The sequence below is a fragment of the Nesoenas mayeri genome (assembly GCF_963082525.1).
Source record: "Nesoenas mayeri genome assembly, chromosome: 4".
Lineage (NCBI taxonomy): Eukaryota > Metazoa > Chordata > Aves > Columbiformes > Columbidae > Nesoenas > Nesoenas mayeri.
The window spans coordinates 23,745,271-23,765,346 of NC_137540.1; the positions used below are offsets into that span (position 1 = coordinate 23,745,271).

General features: G+C 46.3%; 1 protein-coding gene across 1 annotated transcript; it reads left to right on the forward strand.

Annotated features, from left to right (window-relative positions):
- Positions 1-4,905: 4,905 nt before the first annotated feature.
- Positions 4,906-19,601, forward strand: HPSE (heparanase; the record flags this gene model as incomplete). The annotated part of the gene is made up of 13 exons (XM_080343828.1): positions 4,906-5,108; positions 5,570-5,983; positions 7,697-7,842; positions 9,239-9,364; positions 9,735-9,908; positions 10,392-10,563; positions 10,866-10,913; positions 13,248-13,341; positions 14,043-14,149; positions 15,091-15,205; positions 16,498-16,616; positions 16,773-16,919; positions 17,657-19,601. 13 exons carry the CDS (start codon positions 4,906-4,908, stop codon positions 17,814-17,816), a joined length of 2,025 nt encoding a protein of 674 aa, XP_080199954.1. The 3' UTR covers positions 17,817-19,601.
- Between the last annotated feature and the right edge of the window lie 475 nt (positions 19,602-20,076).

Here is a 20,076-nt window from a genome sequence, read left to right on the forward strand (position 1 = left end):
TCAGCTGTGATACAGTAAACTCCTTTTCAAAACTGATATGCAGAACATGGAAATGTTAGAGCACTGCACATTAAGAAAGCATTGAAAGCTGTGACAGACTGCTGCATGGAATCATGGTAGCCAGTATTATTTACACACTTAAATATGGCATTTCTATGTAAAATCAGGTGTCCCTTCTCAGTAAAGTAAGAGAAACCTTAGTAAAGTCTATTTTTATTCAACCTAGGCTTAATTGTGCTGGGATTCTAGAGATAAACAGGTATGTTTTTAAATCCAGTGGGATCCTTAGAGGTCAAACCCTTTAATGAAAGGGGTTGTACTAAAGAACTGATGAAAATAATAGTATTTTATTGCTCACTTTGTTGCACTGCAGAAATCTGTAGGTAGCAATTGAATTATTTTTAAGCCTTCATTTGGCAGAAACATACTTTTAAGACCGTAATTATGATACTTCATAGTGGTTTACGAAGTTTGGATAAGTGAAATATTTGAGTGCGTTTAGTATTAAACCAGGTCAAGAATTTTAAAAGAGGACTTTGCAGAGGCAGCATGACTCATTTCCACTTGGAGACTCAGTACCCACAGGGGAATCCTCTTACTGGTAGTTCAGTGCCTGAGGCACAAATGGGTTTGGAAACATGAGAACATATTAAGTTGGCTCTAACAATAAGGTTATAATTTGCCTTCAAGTGCAGAAGTAGTATTTGCCATGACCTGAGGTTATCTTAGTCTGTCTCTTAATGCCCTTTTGAGATATATTTTGACCAAATGACAGTTAATATGGAATTCTATAGTGTCTTTTGAGTTACATTCAAAAGATACATGCTCACTCCAGCATAAGTCTGATTACACCTCTAACTGGTTGATGAAGAGTGCATGTAGGAAGATTCTAGTGATGCCTCTAAGGTCTAACCCACTGCTCTAAAGGTTTATTGGTGCTTCATGGCATTCCTCAACAATTTTAAACAGTCTTGCTAAGATTTTGGGAGAAAAAAACCCAGCAAATTACTGTGAAGTTATTCACTCTGAGTGTGCTGAGTTATGGCAATAACTGAAGTTATGAAAATAATCCATTAATTGTTTACAGGGGTGGTTAATGAGCCATTAACCTCTGCCGCAATACTTTCCATGATATTTGTACTTGAGTGCTGATTTTAAAAAAGTGTACATTTTTATTATTTCTGGTGTCTGTCCACTCTTGGGTCACTAACTCCCCATCCTCTTGCTTGTACTTTGCTGTAACAACCTGTGAGACTGCGAGATGAGGTTTTGATATGATTCATGTTTAGGAATGAAGTTGAGCATTCCCTGTAAATGCTGGAGACCCTTTGAAAATGGTAGCAAAAGCCAGATTGAAACAAAGCAGTTGGTTTCAGGTCTGCATCCAGCTGTGTTAGGAAAAAAATGAGGTGGGTGGTTTTTGTCTCTGCTGCTCTGTTTATGCAGGCTGTGCTTTGCCAAATGGATGGGTACAGCTCCCCCAAGGCTTTTCCTCTGACCTTTAGTAACGTCAGAAATTAAATTAATGAAATTGCCATGATTTGCACTGAAGCTTTACTCCATGTAGCTTGTCTTATTTTACTGAAATAAAATTTAACAAGCAAGGCAGTAGACATCTTCCATATTGTGTTTTCTTTCTCTAGTATGTATTAATGTATGATTAAATGCTCTTCAAAAAAAGCTTTTTTACCTGGGATTTACCTCCCGGTGGAGGTGAGAGAGGGGAAGAAAAGTATATGACAGATATTGGTCATGGTATTTTTGCTGTGCTGGATGATGATGCTCAGGTGCTTCAGTGTCAAACACGGTACTGGGCTCAAAAAATGCAGTATAATGTGCAGGTGTCAAAATAGGTATATATTGGTTTGGTCAATAGCTGTTATAGGTGCTTGTACTAAAGATGGGTTCAAGATGTTTTGGAAAGCAAACATTTCTCCCTTGGTTCCGTGGGACATTTACATTTAAAAGACTGTGAAAGCAGCAACAATGATTAGCTTATCTATGCAAAATAATGGGATACTTCAATGGCAGATTATAAAAATACACTCTATAGGATGTTCCAGCCAATTTCTTCATAATCCACAGTAAATTGGATCAGAGCTGAGGTGTGTACAAGTAACCTTGTCAGGTTGCAACCTGTGCAGAATAAGTGTTCTGATCAAAAACGTGTTTCTTAGTCTTTATTGCCTACGCAGTCCACTTTCCAACTTGCCCACATAATCCAGGTCTTATGTTTGTCCCTCCTTTCCCTCAGTCCCTAATTCTGTACCATCAGGAGTACCTGTACATAACTTAATGAAAACTGTCTCTCTGGAAGGACTGGTAAGAGGGACAGGCTTAGGTTAACGTTTAGCTGTTAATTTTCATTGTGTGACTGAGACCTATCGTGCTCTCCTTTCTGGAAAGCTGCTCCTGTGTGAGCTAGTCCTGTCGAGGCAGCTCTCGCTTTGTCCTTCCCTTTAAAGCTTTATTTCACCTCTTTCAGCATGGCGGTCCACCACTGAGTATTGGCTGACCTGAAAGCCAAATATTATCACTTAAAAGCTTTATGTTTTGATTAGAAGGGAGGCTGAGTGATTTTGCTGTGTGCTGTGTTGTGGCACTGGAGCTCAGCAGCTCCCATGGTACCTGAATTTGTCAGCCGCAGACTCGGTGGAAACAAAGACTTTTAGCAACCTGTGTGTAGCTGTGTGCACTTTGAAGAGAATTGCTAAAAACCAGGCCCAAGGTGTCATTTCCACCTCAGAATAAACAGATTGTGTCCCATCTGAGAGTCTTGTAATCAGCAGATTTCAGAAATAAAAACAGCTGGGAGTGCTGAGAGCCATGTGCTGTCAGGACAAGGTCTGGTTGGGGGTTTGGGGACAGGGAGTAAGGATAGCTTACAAGTGTGCCTCTAGGTGTCTTTCTGTGGTTTTGCAGTTTCCAGGCTTTCTTGGTATCAGCTTTGTCTTAGTTTCATCTTCCTGAGGTTTTGTATATAGAAATACAGATTAAGTGCTAATCTGACAGAGGTCAGTTTTGTTCATTAGCTCAAATGCTGCTATATCACAATAATCGCCTTCTGTACAGACATGTCTTCCCTTCTGATTTCCCTCAGTATTTACATCAGTGCTTTATGTGTGCATGAGTTCTTGGTTCTTGCTCAGGAACAGCGGTGGGGTCGCTGTTAGTGACAGTGCAGCGCTTCCGCTGTTGGACAGTTGAAATTCCCAGAAGGCTTTATTTTTAGTTCTTCCTAGTTGTAAAAACACAGTTGGCACAGTGCCTCTGGTAACAGCATCGCTGGTGTGGGAGAAGCAGAACTGCCTGAGAGGAGCTGCGTGACTCAAGGCATTTGAATACAAGGCAGGGGTTAGGCTTGCTGGGGTGTGAGGAAGCAGGATGGCATGCCAGTACGGAGCTGCCTTCAAACAAGACACAACTGGGTTTAAGTCTAGCCCTGGTTCTGATTTCTTTCCCCTGTAGCTCACAGGTCATCATTCTAATTCTGCCCTAGTTTCCATGAGAATCCAAATACCTCAGTATTGATCTGCCTTACTTTACAAGATTTAAAAATGTGTGTAATAGGATGTGAAAAATGCCCAGATAAAAGCTACCAATTCCCTTTAAATATCTGTAGCTCTTCCAGTATTACATTTCAGCTTACAAGGTTTTGCAGGCTGCTAAATGCATAACACGTGCTACACCTTTCGTACCCAGCCCTGCACTCAGCAACTGGATCCAAAATGTAGCTTTGGCCATTTGAAATTCACACCTCGTGCCTCCACTGTGAGAAATACAGTGCAGTGGCAAGTGACTCAAAGTGTCTCTCTCTAAAAAAGCATTTTGATGGACTTAAGGAAGTAGTAGTGAATTCCAATAGAAAAAAATTGTGCACAGGCTGCATCTTGCCTGATGGCTATTAGCATTCTCTGTGCCTGTGGTAATGGCCTCAGCTTGGTTTGCGGCAATGATTTCTTGTGCGCTGAGTTGCTGCCTTAAATCCTTGGTTCGTTCATGAGGCTGGGTAATTGCTGCGGTGCTCTGATCATCCACTGATAGATGAATTATTCCTCTGACAGATATTCACCCCAGCCCTTCCTGCGGGTGTAGGCATATAATTGGTGTCATCTCCTCGAAATGGGAAGCATTACACTGACTAAGATACTGAGACAATCAGGAGTGTCACTGACATTTCCTTCCTGGCAGAGCCATGAATGTGTTTATCAAAAATAAGGTTAATTTGGTCTAGTTCTTCTCGTTCTCGTGGTGAGTTACTTAATAGTACGAAAATGTAGAGCAAGCAGAAACAGGAAGGGCTGGACAGGTGAGCACTTGAGCTGGGCTGATTAAGGCCCGGACTTTGGCGAGCATGGGAGGTACAGCACCTAAATAAGGTCGCAGATAAGGGTTGGACAATTTGCAGTGTCCCAGCAGGTGACTGCTTTGAAAACAATCTTGGTAAGAAGCATGGATGTTTCCAGAGAAAACTGTTGCAGATGGGAAATGATATGGTGATGATAAGCATAATTTTTTAAAACTCTGCAAATGTTTTAATAGCATGCATATTAAGCAATAACCTTCCTGTGGCTGCAGCTGCGTGTTTCCTGGAAGGGCTGGCTATTGCCAAATAAAAAGGAGTTATGGCACAAGCTGGACTCTGCAGGGAGCACCTGAGGGCAGACCCAGAGCATGCATGGGTCTTGTAACAGCAATTCCAAGTTGTACGTGTGTTGTCATGAATAAATACCTGTGTTGCAACCAAGTGGCAGCACAGGGAAGGTGAGTTTCAGCATGAAGTTGTGTGCTGCTGTGACTTGGTTTCCTGCAATGGAGACCCATGACATCTCGTCTCTTGTGCAGCAGTAGCAGCAGTCAGCGTGTAGCCATTTTCCAGCCTGCTGTTTTTGCACACAGCTGCCCATGGTCATGCAGGCAAGGCTGTGGAAGTTGGCGGGTCAGCTGCTGCGAGGTGTGATGTTGGAAAACTGGGCTCTCCAGTTTAAAAAGGATAAGGAATTAACTGGAGTCCAGCGGAGGGCTATGAAGATTTTGAGGGGTCTGGAGCATGTTTCTTATGAGGAGCGACTGAGAGATCCGGGTCTGTTCAGCCTTGAGAAGAGAAGGTTGAGAGGGGACCTCATTTATCCTGATAAATATCTCAAGGGGAGGTGTCAAGAGGATGGGGCCAGACTCTTTTCAGTGGTGTCCAACAACAGGATGAGGGGCAATGGGCATAGACTGAAGCATCGGAGGTTCCATCTGAATTTGAGGAGAAGCCTCTTTACTGTGAGGGTGCCAGAGTCCTGGAACAGGCTGCCCAGAGAGGTTGTGGAGTCTCCTTCTCTGGAAACATTCAAAACCCACCTGGACACATTCCTGTGCCATCTGCTTTGGTGAACCTGCTTTAGCAGGTGGGTTGGACAAAATGATCTCCAGAGGTCGCTTCCAACTCCAACCATTCTGTAATTCTGTGATCCTGTGAAAGGCTAGGAGCTGGTAAGGAACCAGCTTCAGTCCCGGGTTGATTTTTATAATGGTTGGGAGATTAACCCTGGGCTTCTGGTGCTTCATCGTCGGTTTGAAGACACCGCGGGCTGGCTGAGGCTCGAAGAGCAGCGCTGCGCTTCAAGCATGCTATTGCAGTCCGCAGCCCCTTTCAGGAGGCAAATGGGGGGGTCTCGGCGCTGGCTGCTCACCACACCCCCGTCCCTGCCGGCGGGGAGCGCAGGGCTGCACCCCCGGGCCGTGCCCGCCCTCCGCGGGGGTGGTGCCGGTGCTGGTGCCGGCGGCGGCGCGGCGGGCCGGAGCGGAGGATGCTGCCGCCGCTGCTGCTGCTGCTGCTGCTGGGGCTGGAGCTGGGGCTGGTGGGGGGGCGGCGGGCGGCGGTGCTGCGGCTGGGGCTGCGGGGCAGCCCCCGCGGGGAGGTGAGCCCCGCTTTCCTCTCCCTCACCCTGGACGCCAGCCTGGCCCGGGACCCGCGCTATGTCGCCTTGCTCAGGTGAGCCGCCACCACCCGCCCTCTTGCTTTTGGGCAAAGCAAAAGAAAAAAAAAGGGGGTCTTTGGAGTGGGGGGCAGGGGGGTCCCCGGCAGGGGAGAGGGGTCCACGACAGGCAGAGAGCTCCGCAGCCGCGGCGGGGGCAAAAGCCGGCAAAAGCGCTGCAGCCCGGTGGGCTCCGGAGCGGCCGGGGGGGACGGGGAGACCCCCTCCCTGGAGCTGCGGCTGGGGGAGGCTGCTGCACCCCCTCTGCTCTGGGATTTAGTGATTTCACCCCCCCCGGGGCAGCAAGGTGAGACCTGCGCCGTTTGGCTTGGGCAAGGAGCGACAGGGCCGGATGGATGGAGAGAGGGTGCAGCTCGGGTAGGTGCTCGCTGGAAGTAGCGTCGGGATGAACTCAGGAGAGGAGCCGCTTTGCTGGCAGGAAAAAAAAAAAAAAGGAGAAGGAAACTGCCGAGCTGAGGGTCACCCGTGAGGAGGCTGGGGGCTGCCAGCCCTGCCCCTCCGCCACATAAAAATCATGTGAGTGCTCCCGCAGCTTTGCAAACAATTTGCTTGGGGCAGCATCAACACAAAGTCAAAGAAATGCTGAGGAAGGTCTGTCCCTGTCAAAGCTGAATCAAGAGATCCTAAAAATGAAGTCTGTCTCTCCTCGTGGGTAACACTGAACAACTCTGGACTGCCAAGGTTTGGTGTTCCCTGCCTTGGCCTTGACTTTTCTCTTAACTTTTCTCCTCTGCTTTTCTTTATTTTTTTGTGCTCTTTTGTTTCTACTTTTTTTTTTTTTTTTTTTTTAAGCAATCTTAGTGCTTTCCTTTTCCCCTGTCTGGCCCCATTTTTCGGCCCCACAGTATTTTTCCAATCCTGATTTCCCTCCTTGCACCACTTTCTTTTTTTCCTCCTCACCAAGATGGGGGGAAAACAAATGACACCAGCTTTATTGGAAAGTAGTCAGGTCTCTGACCTCCAGCCCCATCTACACGCCTTGGGGGTCAGGCTGGGGCTGGCCCTGCTGCCTCTAGGAGTGGGAAGTACTTGGTAGCCTCTAATCTGCAATGGGTCACCGCAGAGCAGAGATAACACTTGTATGCCCAATGTCCTCCGATGCATCGCGGTTTCCCCCAGCCAGGGCCAGGTGTCAGTCCTGTACATCCTGCGTGGGGTGCATGCAACTCGCAGAGGCAGAGTTTATGTTATTTCATAAACCTGCTTCACCAAAGCTAATGCTTGTCCCAGTGTGGACTTTTAATCTCTCCCTGGGTACCCAAGCAATGGCTATTGTTGATGGAGTTTGGGACTGCTAGCATAAAGTCAGTTTTATGTACACCTTCTTCTGGGACCACTATGTTAGTTTTGTCCAAACAAAACCATAAAATCTAGGGGAGAAGGATGGTGAGTACAAAAATCATCCCTGTTTTGAAGTACTTCGTCTCCATGACTTGATTGACTGTCCACGAGTGTGTTCTCTGAGGCATGTCCCCCTCACTGACGCTCTCCTGGCCTGCTTGTCCAGCAGCATCCCTGTTGCACAGGGCAGAGGGCTGTGGTGCAGGTCCAGCAAGGGGCCAGGACTCCCCTGAGGCTACCAGGCACCCCCAGGTCACCCACTGCAGACCCACTGTCCCTCTGAGCACTTGCCATGTCTAGCCTCTACACAGTAACCATAGTTGGTATGAATATAACTTTTTCTCTGTTTCTTGATGTCCCTTCCTCAGCAATCCCAAACTGCATGCCTTGGCAACAGCCCTGTCACCAGGCTTCCTGAGGTTCGGTGGCACGGAGACAGATTTTCTCATCTTTGACCCCAACAAGGATTCAACTTCAGAAGAAAAAATCCTTTGGGAGCTTCAGGCCCAACAAGGTAAAACAGGTGCCAGCGCAATAGCCTCAAAAGCCCCCTGGGTTTAGGACATGGCTTTGGAGCAGGCTGGGGATGCTGCAAGGGCACGGCAGCAGTGTTGGGGTCCTCTGCGGCACCAGCATTGCTCTCCTCTACCGAGAGGAGATCTGTGGACCTTCAGCATGCTCTGTGGGAGGAGCTTTGCCAGCCGTGGGAAAGAGAGAAGGGGAGGGGGGGAACTCAGTTCTTGCCCAGTTCTGCTGGGAATCTCCCTTTGCTGCCACGTGCTCCCCGCAGCAGCCTTGGGAGCTCCCCCACCACCCGGGAGGCTGTCAAGGTCAGCTCAGAAGTTGTGGTTTCATTACAAAAATTAAGTAACAGGTGAAAGAAATAATCTGGTGAGAACAGAATGTCTGTTTCTCCAGCTTGGCCAAAGCCAGAGCTAGGTTGGCCATGCAGCTTTGCCCTCCTGTCGCTTCGACAAGGCAAGTGCAAAACCTGCAGGCCGCTGCCAACTGCTCAAGCTTGGTACTGGTCCTACTGAATTAAACTCCATTTCTTTCTTAAACTTAGCAAAAGCACATAAACCCTTCCAGAGGCATTTCACATGAAAAAAACAACCTATCTGTTCCTCTGGGACATAGCACAACAGTGCAATTGTACATTGCTGTACAACAGGTGATGCTCAGTTTGAAGTCGGGTGGTACTTTTCGCCCTGTATCTCTTCACTGAGTGGCCACCTCCTCTCTGGGTGTAACTGTGACTCAGGCTTGTGCCTTCCTCTCTGTTGACGGCTTGTTCCTGGTTTGCACACTGAGGAAAAAAACACAAGCTTTTGAAGAAAGAGAAATGTCTGATGACTCGTGCTGGGGTTGCTGTTGGAGCCATGTGGGACAGGCAGCGCTTTCTCCAGCGTGGGACGCGCGGTGCAGGAAGAGCTGCTCCATATCTGCCCGCAGCAAGGCGGCAGTGACCCCTGCCAGACCACTGCACGCTGGGGTGGCTTATCTGCTCCTCCAGCACCACAGCCCCGGCTTCGTCAGCGCACTGGAATGAGGGTTTCCGGGTGATCCTCAAGCTAAAATAGTTTCTTGGGATGTGACTGCCATGATACCAACCTCCAGAAGCACAGCTTAGTCTTTTTTTTTTTTTCCCCCCCTCTGCTTCCATCACCTTAAATACTTCTCAAGTATACATTATATGTAATACATATATTTATGCATCAAGCCAGCTCTCTTTTTCTATGTCTTTAGCGCTGACTGTGAAAGCAGGGGTGTGTCTCACAGAAATGAACAACTGGCTTGCAGCCTGGCACCAAGCGGTTGTGCTTCCTCCTGAGGGATGCAGCCCTTCGCACGCTGGACCCTTGGTGTGAGGACAAGGATTTAATTGCTTTCTTCCTTTTTCTGCCCTGCAGAGGCTTGTGGCTTGAGGCCGGCATTTGCTCCTGTTCAGAAGCTGCTGTTGGCGCAGTGGCCCAGCCAGGAGAAGCTGATTGTTGCGGAACATAACTGGAAGAAGCACAAAAACACCACCATTACAGGTAAGATTTAGTAGGATTTTTCTGCTAGGGTTTATAACCAGGGAGTCTCTTTTCCACAGTAAAAGAGTCGTAGTCTGTTAGGAACTAAAACCAGTGAAAATTAGTATTTTTCTAAGTGCATGAATTGTTTCTAAGCGACCTTTTTCTACCATCTGCCACCTCGTATTTAATAGTATTCTGCTGCTGAGGGAGTTGGAAGGATCTCAGCACCTTGCAGGGTGGTGTGAAATAAAGTCTATTGGCTGCAAGAGCTTGGCACATCTGCAGCACCAGGCTAAATAAATACAGGCGGTACAGATGGTTGCATGGCCAGAGCTCAATCAGCGCACCGTAACCTTGAGATAAACATCCCCCCTTCTCATCCCTGCAGGAAATACACTGGATATTCTCTACAGCTTTGCAAACTGCTCAGGGTTTCAACTGGTCTTTGGGCTCAACGCCTTGCTGAGAAAAGCTGGGTTGCAGTGGGACAGCTCAAACGCCCGGGCGCTGCTGGACTATTGCTCCTCACAGAGGTACAACATCTCCTGGGAGCTCGGGAATGGTACGTACAAAGCCTGCTCGTGGGATAGGTCACCTGGAAAGGTATCACTGCAAGGTACAGGCTGGTGATTTTTAGGGCATGGCAATTCACGAGAGCCTGGTTTGGATAGTGGCCCATAAAGGCAATGTTATGTTTTAATGGGAAATATTAAGGTCTTAATTTATGAGGAGGGGTTTCACAAAAGGTCCAACAAACGGGCAAATAGAAATTATTTTGCTGCTCCCATCGAGGCTCTGAGGTGAGGAGAATGATGCCTCATGAGGTGCAGAATGTCACCTATGGGGACAGGCTGGTACAGAGCACAGGAGAGCACCCTGCATCACCCGGGCTTCTGGTTTCACGCTTATTGTCTTAAAATGTCTCGCCTGTAGCATGTCAAATCATGTGAAGCCATAGAGTTTGGTGCTCCCCATGTGGAACGAGCTGCTCTATTTTGTGCCCCAAAACTAGAGCTAGGTGCTGATGCTCACATGTCTTCCCCAGAGCCCAACAGCTTCAGGAAGAAATCCGGCATCTACATCGATGGCTTCCAGCTGGGGCAAGATTTTATTCACTTACGCCAACTCCTGAGTAACTATACCCTCTACCAGCATGCAAAGCTCTATGGTCCCGACGTTGGGCAGCCCCGAAAGCACACACAGAAGCTGCTGAGGAGGTGTGTGTGGGCCCCTGCCAGCCCCCTTGGGGTGGGTGGGTGTGGGTAGCAGTGGCTCCTGCATGCAGGGGGCATGAGCAGGCATCTGGGTAGGGTTGTAAGGATTTTCTGCTCCAAATCAATATTAAGGATGGACAAATGCATACATCCAGTCTATTTAAATGGGCTAAAGTGGTTCCCCATTGTTACTGTCAGCCACGGGGAAAGGGGAGGCTGTGCAAGGCAATATTTTTATGGGAGGCTGTGACCCCTGACTGGTCCCCACTAATTCCTCATTCTCCACCACATCTTTCGGTTTGCAGCTTCCTGAAATCGGGAGGGAAGGTGATTGACTCTGTCACATGGCACCAGTAAGTACTGCTTGGACACCATTATCACTCTACTTAATGTCCATTTTCTTTACAAAATGGCAATTTGAACATCTCAACAAGTAGCAGGGGGGTGAAATACCCTTTCAGCAGTTCCTCAGGTGCCCCTCTGCAAACTCCTCTGCTCAGAACAAGAGAAGAATTGAGGGAGAGCACTATAGAAACACAGAAGAAATTCCTCTCTAAAGAGGCTATGTGGTACACAGACCCAAAAGCAGCAGCAGGGGCTTCTAACGTAGGCACAGCCGCAAGGAATGCAACATGTGTAAGGAGGTCGTTTCCCTTGCTAAATATGTGCACAGATAAAAAAAGTGGGATGTGGAGAAAAAGATGGCATAGCAGCTTTATTTCTCTGAAGAGCACAAGGTCACAGCTACCCCCAGCATGAGGAGAGATTCTGCAGAGGTCAGGCCTTTTTGCACGTGTTGTGTTTCACGTACCAGAAGCAAGTGAGACCCGAGCAGCAGTCCTGGTTGTTTCAAAGCTCCAAGTTGCCAGCCCTTGCAAATAAAATGCACTTTCCCATGTGAAAAAGTGAAGAAGGGCGTGTTATTTAAAATGAAAATAAGATAGCTCAGACTTACTCAGCAGACTTGCCTCTGCTGACCTTCTGCGAGAGCAGAAGGTGTTCAACATAAGGTTTTAAATAACCTGTGGGTGGCTGGGCTTTGAAACGGAGTCAGATCCCTGTGGCATTGGTGCTCTCCTTGGCATTAGAAAGGTTGTATTGGCTTGAGTGAAGCTTCACTCCCTAAAAGCAAATTCAGGGAGTCATTGATAACTGAGCAAGCAAATGAACCCAACTGCTTGTAAACAATGCAGCAGGAGCCTTGTTAACTGGTGTGTTAGGTGCTGCCTTTTTTTCTTTGTTTATGTGTTCAATACAAACAAAAACGCCCTGCAGGTCTGGCTGACCTTTACCCATATTGATGTGCAGCTTCTCCTGCTCCCTGACTTTTGCTCTCCGAGGCAGTTCTGGGTGCGGGGACCTGCAGTGCAAACATCACGGACGCGTTCCCAGCCGTTCGCTCGTGTGCTGTGGCTTAGGGATGCGGTTTTAAAGTGCTCGGGTGGGCCAAGTTGGCTCAAGGATGCCTGCAATGAACTGCACATGGTTGAAAGGAATTTCCACATGAAGGTGGTTTTCTCTATGGAGGCGAATGCAGCAGGAAAGCTGGGAAAATATTTACATGCTTATATTGTATATATGTATATATATGACTCATCTATGTATTTTGAGCTGCTAGAAAGGCATAAAGCATATCTTTGTCCTTTCCAGGGCTGTTCTTGCTCTGTGGATGCTCTTGCTTTAAATATGCACGCATTACTTCCTGTACTACTTTAGGATTATCAGAATTTAGCTTCATCTTGTGGCTGGAAGGCTTCAGCTACTTCTGGTAGGACTGAGTGATAATGTGATGAAATGTAAAGCCCACGGGGGTCTCAATTTCCTGTTCTTTATTCAGGCAAACCAGACTTAAAAGCTCTTTTGCTCCTGGGAGACGGCAACCTTCATCCTGGAGGGATGCCTCCAACCCATTCCCCTCCAGAAGGCCAAAATACTCCAGCAGAGGGACAGAAGCAGGAATCTGATATTTTTAATATAACTTTGTCACAGCTGAGAGGGACAAATGACATAGACCCAGTTCCTTTTATGTACAAACGGCAGTCTCCATTTATTGCCACAAACGCTTTTTTATATAGTTTTTACCAGCTCAAGTGTTTTCTTGTTATTGGTTGCAGGTTGCAGTAATAACATCTCATTGGCTAATTTTGCTATCATCAATGGTACTCTTTTACTCCCTTCTGTCTCATCTTTCTCACGGGTAAACCTTAATATCTTCAAGGCTTATTTCTGTTCCCATGCCCTCCATCAGGGGATCCATGGACCCACTGTAGTCCCCCACATAACTTAATATCGTAAAGCAAGTTATCACATAGGAGTGTCAGACTCCTCAGCAAGTAGAAGGTTTACAGAACCTGGCTCTTCTTCAGTGATGTTTTCCTTGTTCTAAATGAGTAGATGCAAGAAAACCCACCAGCTCTACTACTTCTGTTGCTCAAAATTTCTGTGATATCCTGCCTCCACCAAGGTAATTATACCTGCTAGTCCCTTAAACATGAACAACATACTTTCACATTTGGGAAAGGAAAAAAAAATGATAAAAAGAACTGGACAGAAAACCAGTGATGTGGATAAATGTATAAAGCAACTGAGTACTTTTGGTGGTGTTTTGTACCGGTGGTGGTATTTTTTCCTTATTTTTGATTGGTTTTGTCTTTGTTTTTCTTTCTTTCTTTCTTTCCCATTTCCAGCTACTATGTAAATGGAAGAAAAGCTACAAGGGAGGATTTCTTGAGCCCTGAAGTGCTGGACACCTTTGCCACCGCTGTACACAAAGTCCTGGAGGTGCCTTGTCCTTTTAAATCATTCCCACGCTCAGTTTCTAGTGGGTTAGCAGAGAATCCTGAACGAAATACAATTTCTCACTAAAAATGAATGGTGATCCTCAAAGCTTGGGTGCTGCTGTCATTGTAAATCAAAAGAAAAAAAAAAATTATTAGTAATAGGTGAGCTTCAATAGTTTGCCATGCAGCAAGCACAGTGCCAGATAGATCACAAACCTACAAGATTCTCATTTAGTGATGTCATTATTCAGGGATGTAGTTTATCATCATATCCCTCAATACCCCAATTCATTTATATTTTGAGATCCTGAGAACAGTGTAATTTAAAGTATACCACTACTCAGCACAAGAAGATTTATAGGACCTGGCTTTTAGTGTTGCTTGCTTCATTCTACATAGAATCACAGAATCATTTTGGTTGGAAGAGGCTCTCAGGATCATCAAGTCCTACCATAACCCAACACTGGCACTAAACCAGGTCCCTAAGAACCTCATCTGGAGTGTGGGCAGAATAAATCTGCTGCTTCTAGTCCTTTTGATCAAAGTTTTTGTGACATCTCACCTCATTTGCTGTTACCCCTTAAATGCAAACATTCTAAGCAGGCATTTGGCTAAACGACAAAATTTTGATTGCCCATTATTTCAGTAGCCACAAACTTTACTGTTGTCTCTTTCCTTCCTTCCCTACCCCACACTGGACAGATTGTTGGTGGGACCGTGCCCGGCAAGAAGGTCTGGCTTGGAGAGACCAGCTCTGCCTACGGAGGAGGAGCTCCTAGGCTGTCCAACACCTACATCGCCGGCTTTATGTGAGTATCATGCCACACGTGTGGGGAAATTACACATTTATACCCAGCTGAAGGGGGTTGTGTACGTGCCCTGTGGGAGAAACGTCTCCCTGGGGCTTCCTGGGGAGCGCAGGCGATGGGTGGGTTGAGGATCGTGGCCCTCGTGCTGCTCCCTGTGTGCTCCCCTATGTGTCTGAGGTGTGATGTATACCCAGGTAATAGCAAATTCCTTTGGGAAATGGGGGATTAAAAATGTGAGAAAGATGTATTTCTGCCCTTAGATCTGCAACACAAACTTTGTCCTCTTGTGAAGACAGAATGTCATTCATGAGATGGGTTTTGTTTTCCTTCGACCATCGTGAAATAATTAAACAAAGGGAAATGTCATTAAAATAATTTTCTCCAAGGACTAAAATTCTTTTGGAATAAAGGAATTAAGGCTTTTCATAGCACTTTGATCTGTTTAAAGACTCAAACAGAAAAAACTGTGTGTGAATGTGTGGTTCACGCTTTAAAAATTAACCAAAACCATGGTTACAATATTTTTTTCCTTCCTGTAAGGCATGATGATCTTTTCATCAAGGTCTGCTGGCTGAGCAGTCAAAGCCTGGTAATCACAGGCAACCTTGAGGCTGGCTGTGATTTCTCTCAGCCCTCAAGCCCTTGACCAGTTGAGGAGCACTCGCTGGGTTCTGCTTTCCATCGCCTGCTCCTTGTCTCCCAGGGGAAGGGAAGCAAGCAGGAGAGCAGAACAAGTGTTCCCACCAACGTAGACCTCCACTCAGAGGTGGTCTGAAATTAATTTTTAAGGTAATCAGTGCAAGGCTTGAATTTAAATTAGTTGTGTGATTTTTAACAGTCAGCATCATGCCCTAATTCTTCTTTCCTACTTCCTGAGCTGGTTGGAGAGGGGCGATGGCAGCAATTTCATCTCCATGTTGTTTGCCCTTTTTTTTTGGCAGGTGGTTGGACAAACTTGGGCTTTCAGCCAGGCAGGGGATTGATGTGGTGATGAGACAGGTTTTCTTCGGAGCAGGGACCTATCACCTGGTGGACGCCAACTTTGAACCCTTGCCAGTATGTATGCAACCCCGCTAATGCCATCTGAACTCTGCCTGTATTTTTGTGCAGGCAACACTGGATGTGCAGACACAAGTCAGCTATTTTTACAATGCAAGACATGGCGAGATTTTGTAGGACAGTTGCAGTTATCAGTCATTGCACCTCAAGTTAGTTTATATTTGAATATGGGTTCATATAGTATATATAGATACAAGATATTTACTGCAACTGCAGGGATGCAGCTAGTCATCTTCAGCAGAGACTGATTACTGGGAGGCGATGCTCCAGTTTGTATGCAGACACTTCTGGAGTTCATGAGACATTGAGATGCAGTATTTTGGTTTGAATACTCCTCAGGTGAGTGATGAGTAGCTTCTAAACAAGTGATATGAGGTATTATAATAAATTACATCATAACTGAAAAACAAAGCAATATAAAATCTAGATTCAAGCATTGTTTGGGTCATTAATATCTTCAGTCTTCTCTAGTGGGTGAAGGATAATTAAACAAGAACATGCATGTAGCATAGCTGAATGTACTTGGAAATAATGTTTTGCTGTGATGAAACCTCATTATTTGAACTTAACACTGTTCTTGCACATACAGCATGTTTCTTTGTGCCAGTAGCACTTACCTCACGGTGAAAGGACAATGTCTGGCTTTTTAGCTTTCTTCTCATTCTTCTGCTTCCAAGGTGTGATTATCACAGGCTTTTAGAGACCATCTCATAGGAAACTCAGTGTACGCTGTTTTTCTGTCCTGCCTGTTCAACCACTCCCTATGCCAGGAGAAAAACACAACAATTTTCCTTCTAGGGCATCATCCTGAGGTGTCAAGAGGATTTGCTCTTGACTAGCATTAAGAAATTAATCCTGTGACCTGTTTAAAAGCCACATGTTAGGGAGCTGCACAAAAGTCATCGGGGGCTTCTTCCCAGCATTGCTCCTGCAGGAAAGGCAGTTGATCTCTGGTTAGGGGTGTTCAGACCTGAGGTGCCCTGCAGAAAGGCATTTCCAAATGCAAACAGTCTGTCCTCCACAAACAGCCCTCAGAGATTTGCATATGAAAGGGAAAATGACGCTAAGGTACCTTGCAAACACAGCTGCTCTGCAGCTTGGAGGCAGGGTTTTCTTTTTAGCCATGCTGTTTATGTGAATTTAAATAGATGCTGTGAAAAATGTAGTAATGCAAAAAACTATGGAGGAAAAAAGACCTGAAATTACCAGCAAAATGAATGTTACATCAAGCACTGTATGGACTACCTGGCATGTACATCAACACTTATATGTGTTTTTCTGCCTCCCAGGACTACTGGCTCTCACTGCTCTACAAGAAGCTGGTGGGCACCAAGGTGCTGCAGGTCAGCCTGGTGGGAGCTGATGAGAGGAAGCTCCGTGTCTACCTCCACTGCACAAACCCCCTTCAGTAAGCCTCCAGAAAGGGGAAAATCTCCCATAAACCAAGCCCACAGCTGCCCCCAGGCCAACAAAATCTGGGACGGCGCAAAGACATGCGTTACTTCTGTAAATCCTCTTTCTCGCTTGATCCCCACTATCACCTACCTATTCTCTTGCCTTGCAGCCCTAAGTACAGAGAAGGAGACGTGACGCTGTTTGCCTTAAACCTCTACAACGTTACCCAACATTTGCAGCTGCCTAATTACTTATGGAGCAAGCATGTGGATCAGTACCTCTTGCTGCCTCATGGCAAAGAGAATATACTTTCCAGGTAAGTGTGAAGTTCCTCCTGTCCCTGTAGAAATGACTGTGAGTAGTGTTAGACAGCCTCTAAAACCTCACCTTGTTCAGCTTGCAAGACAGGAAGAAAAAAAAGAAAAGGATCACCATTCAGTCATCTGGGGTTTGTTTGTTTGTTTATTTTCAGTAAGGTCTGACTTGTCTTAAATCAGATCTCAAAATCAGGTGCTAAAAGTTTGCTAAGGTAAAAGGACAATTGTTTGATGTTAATCAGAAAGCTTTTTTCTAGCAGAATTCAAGGCTCTGGATCAGCTCCTTAGTCCTTTTTCTTTTGCAAAAGCACAGGTATATAGCTTTCACACATACTGGATACTGATTTATGGTAACATGTTCAGGCTTTTTGTGGTTTCTTTTGTTGCTAGCTCTAACACATCAGCATGGCAAGGGTCTGCTCTGTGAGCACAGAAGATACCTTAATGTTTTCAGGAGAAAAAATAAGACAATTTAAATTTGTACTTCTCAAAGCTTGTTCTGCTGTTAACCTCACTAGGAGAGTAAGAAACACATACTTTTCACCTTGCTTGCGCTATGACTCTAAAGAAGCCCTTGCAGAGGGAGTAGAGCAGATGTTTTCTGTTATCCTGTATGTATAAACCCTGAAGGGAAGTTTAGTTTGGCTTTGGGCTGAGTTCATGTTTGCACTCAGGTCCAGAGCTCTTTGTGCAAACAGGGCACAGCTGCCAAGACTGTCTCTCTGTCCCCCTCCAGGTCTATTGAGCTGAATGGCCGTGTGCTGCAGATGGTGGATGACAAAACGCTGCCAGAGCTTATCGAAAAACCACTTGGTCCTGGCAGCACGCTTGGCCTTCCAGCCTTCTCATACGGCTTTTATGTTATCAAAAATGCCAAAGCTATTGCTTGCATTTAAATGGTTAATACACACGCACAGGATAAATGTAAAGCACTTAGCTAGTAGGGAAGTTTAATCCTAGAAATTCACGTTTCAACCATGAGATTTAATTCTGGCAAGGGATGCAATGTGCTGGTGCTGATATCATTGGTGGGCTGGGGAAGACATGAGGTCTCACTTGGTAATTTGTACATGAAAGATGCTCCTTAAGCTCCCGGGAGGATTTTCCTGGTGGAGCAAGCCCAGGCAGGAGCTGTTTTTGCTCGTGGTCCAGCCTGGCTCACTGTGCTTGAGTACAGGAACGTCCTCCACACCACATCGGTTTCTCACGTCGTGCTTGGGGCTCTGCAGCCTTCCCTCTCCTGCTCGCTGGTGTAAGCTCGGCTCTTAAAGCAGCTCCTCTATGAGCTCACCTTCAGAAAAGGTGAGCAGGGGTTTACGTGAGCTGTACAGCTGTGGGTTTGCCTGCACCATGGTGGGGGGAAGCCTGAGGAGGGGTTGTGGTGGCTGAGGACATCTCAGGGTGAGAACTCGGGACTCGAAAAGCAAACCAAGATCTGGGTGCCTGCAGGGGAACACACCTTGCTGAGAAACCATGTCTTCCATAGGATTTGGGGCAGCACCACGTCTTTTTTTCCCAAGCTGGGAGAGTTTAGTCACAAGATGGAGCTGTAGCCCTGTGCTTTCCAAAAGTGAGGTTTTTTTTAACACATGAAATGCAGGCAGTTCCTGCAGGGTGGTCCACCTCTGCCCTAACATGCGGCTTCCCCGGGAGGAGAAGAGAGGAGCCCACCAGTGCCCTGGCAAGCCCGCTGTGGGCTGCTCAGCAAGGGTTTATGACTCCTCAACCTTCACCACTCCGCAGGCAGTTCAGGTGAAAAGGACTTCCCTAGACCTATGTGCTGGTGAAGCTCTGCTTTACCTTCCCTGACTCGCTCGGGTCTCTTCTGTCCTGGAGGAAACAGGAGCATGAAGACATGAGGCAATGTCCCCACAGCCGTCAGAAGGGCTTCAGCAGCCTCAGAGCACCCTGGGGACAAACCTGCCTGGCCAGGCTCTCATCCGTCCCATGGGGAAAATGGCCATTTCAGCCAGAAATCTATGTTAGCGATGGCTTTTCTCCCCACCCGTGCCTTCCCCACGCACACCTGGCTGTGGTTCCTCTGGCACACGGGCTGCCGGTCTGAAGGGCAGCAAAATGCCTCAGAAAATACCTGTGGTCTGCCATATGTGTTTATTTGCATCTCTTTTTCTTGAAGATACGTAATGCATGCCACCGTCAATGCCTTATGACACTTTGAGCACAGCAGGGGAAAAAATCCCAAACAAAACACCACTATATTTCCCTTTTTAAGCTACATGGGGTTTTAACGCAGGGCAGGGTAGGGAGGGGACATTTTTTTAATGTGAAGACTTTAAAAAATGATGTACTTTTGAAGCTGTGATGAAAATTTGCGGAATAACAAGTTTATATTTAACTTTGGTGTGTCAAAGGGGTATTTGCATCCAAGTGCAGGTGCATTCAGTGAAGGGTTATGTTTTGGGGGTTAATATCGATCAGAAATGACAAAAAGTAAGGTTTGACATTGCCCAAGTTCAATAAAAGAAGTAAACAGGGTGTAAAATTATGTGGAAAGTCTTAAATTAGGTCAATAAAAAGGTAATAATATTATTAATATAAGTTACAACTAAGACATCAAAGTTGTTTGCCTGGTATCTTCTTTTTAGAACTTTTCTAGAAATTTTATTTCAATGCTTGTGACTTTTATATTTGAAGATTTTTATTAAAGTGGTTTATACCAACTTTTGGAAATCTTCCTTTTTCTTTAAGACTCCTTTTTGGCATACTGATACAGGAAAACTCCCTCAGTTTCTTTCGGTCATACATCACCTGTGCTCTGTGTGATTCTCAGCAAGAGTAAACGCCCATGGAAACAGAATCGTAGAATGATTCTGTGACTCTAAGCTCTCCACACCCCAAGGTGACTTCCCTTTAGAGTGCTGTATATTAATGAGAGCAGCTATCAGCTCTGTACAAATAAAGCAGGAGAGAGGGAAGCGCAGGAAATGAGAAGCTGTATCCCAGCACATTGGGACAGGCAAAGTCAGAACAAGATTCAGGCTAGACAGGAGGAAGAATTTTTTTACACTGAGGGTGGTGGGACACTGGCTGAGGTTGCCCAGAGAGGTGGTGGATGCCCCATCCCTGGAGACATCCCAGGCCGGGCTGGATGGGGCTCTGAACAACCTGATCTGGGTGAAGATGTCCCTGCTCATG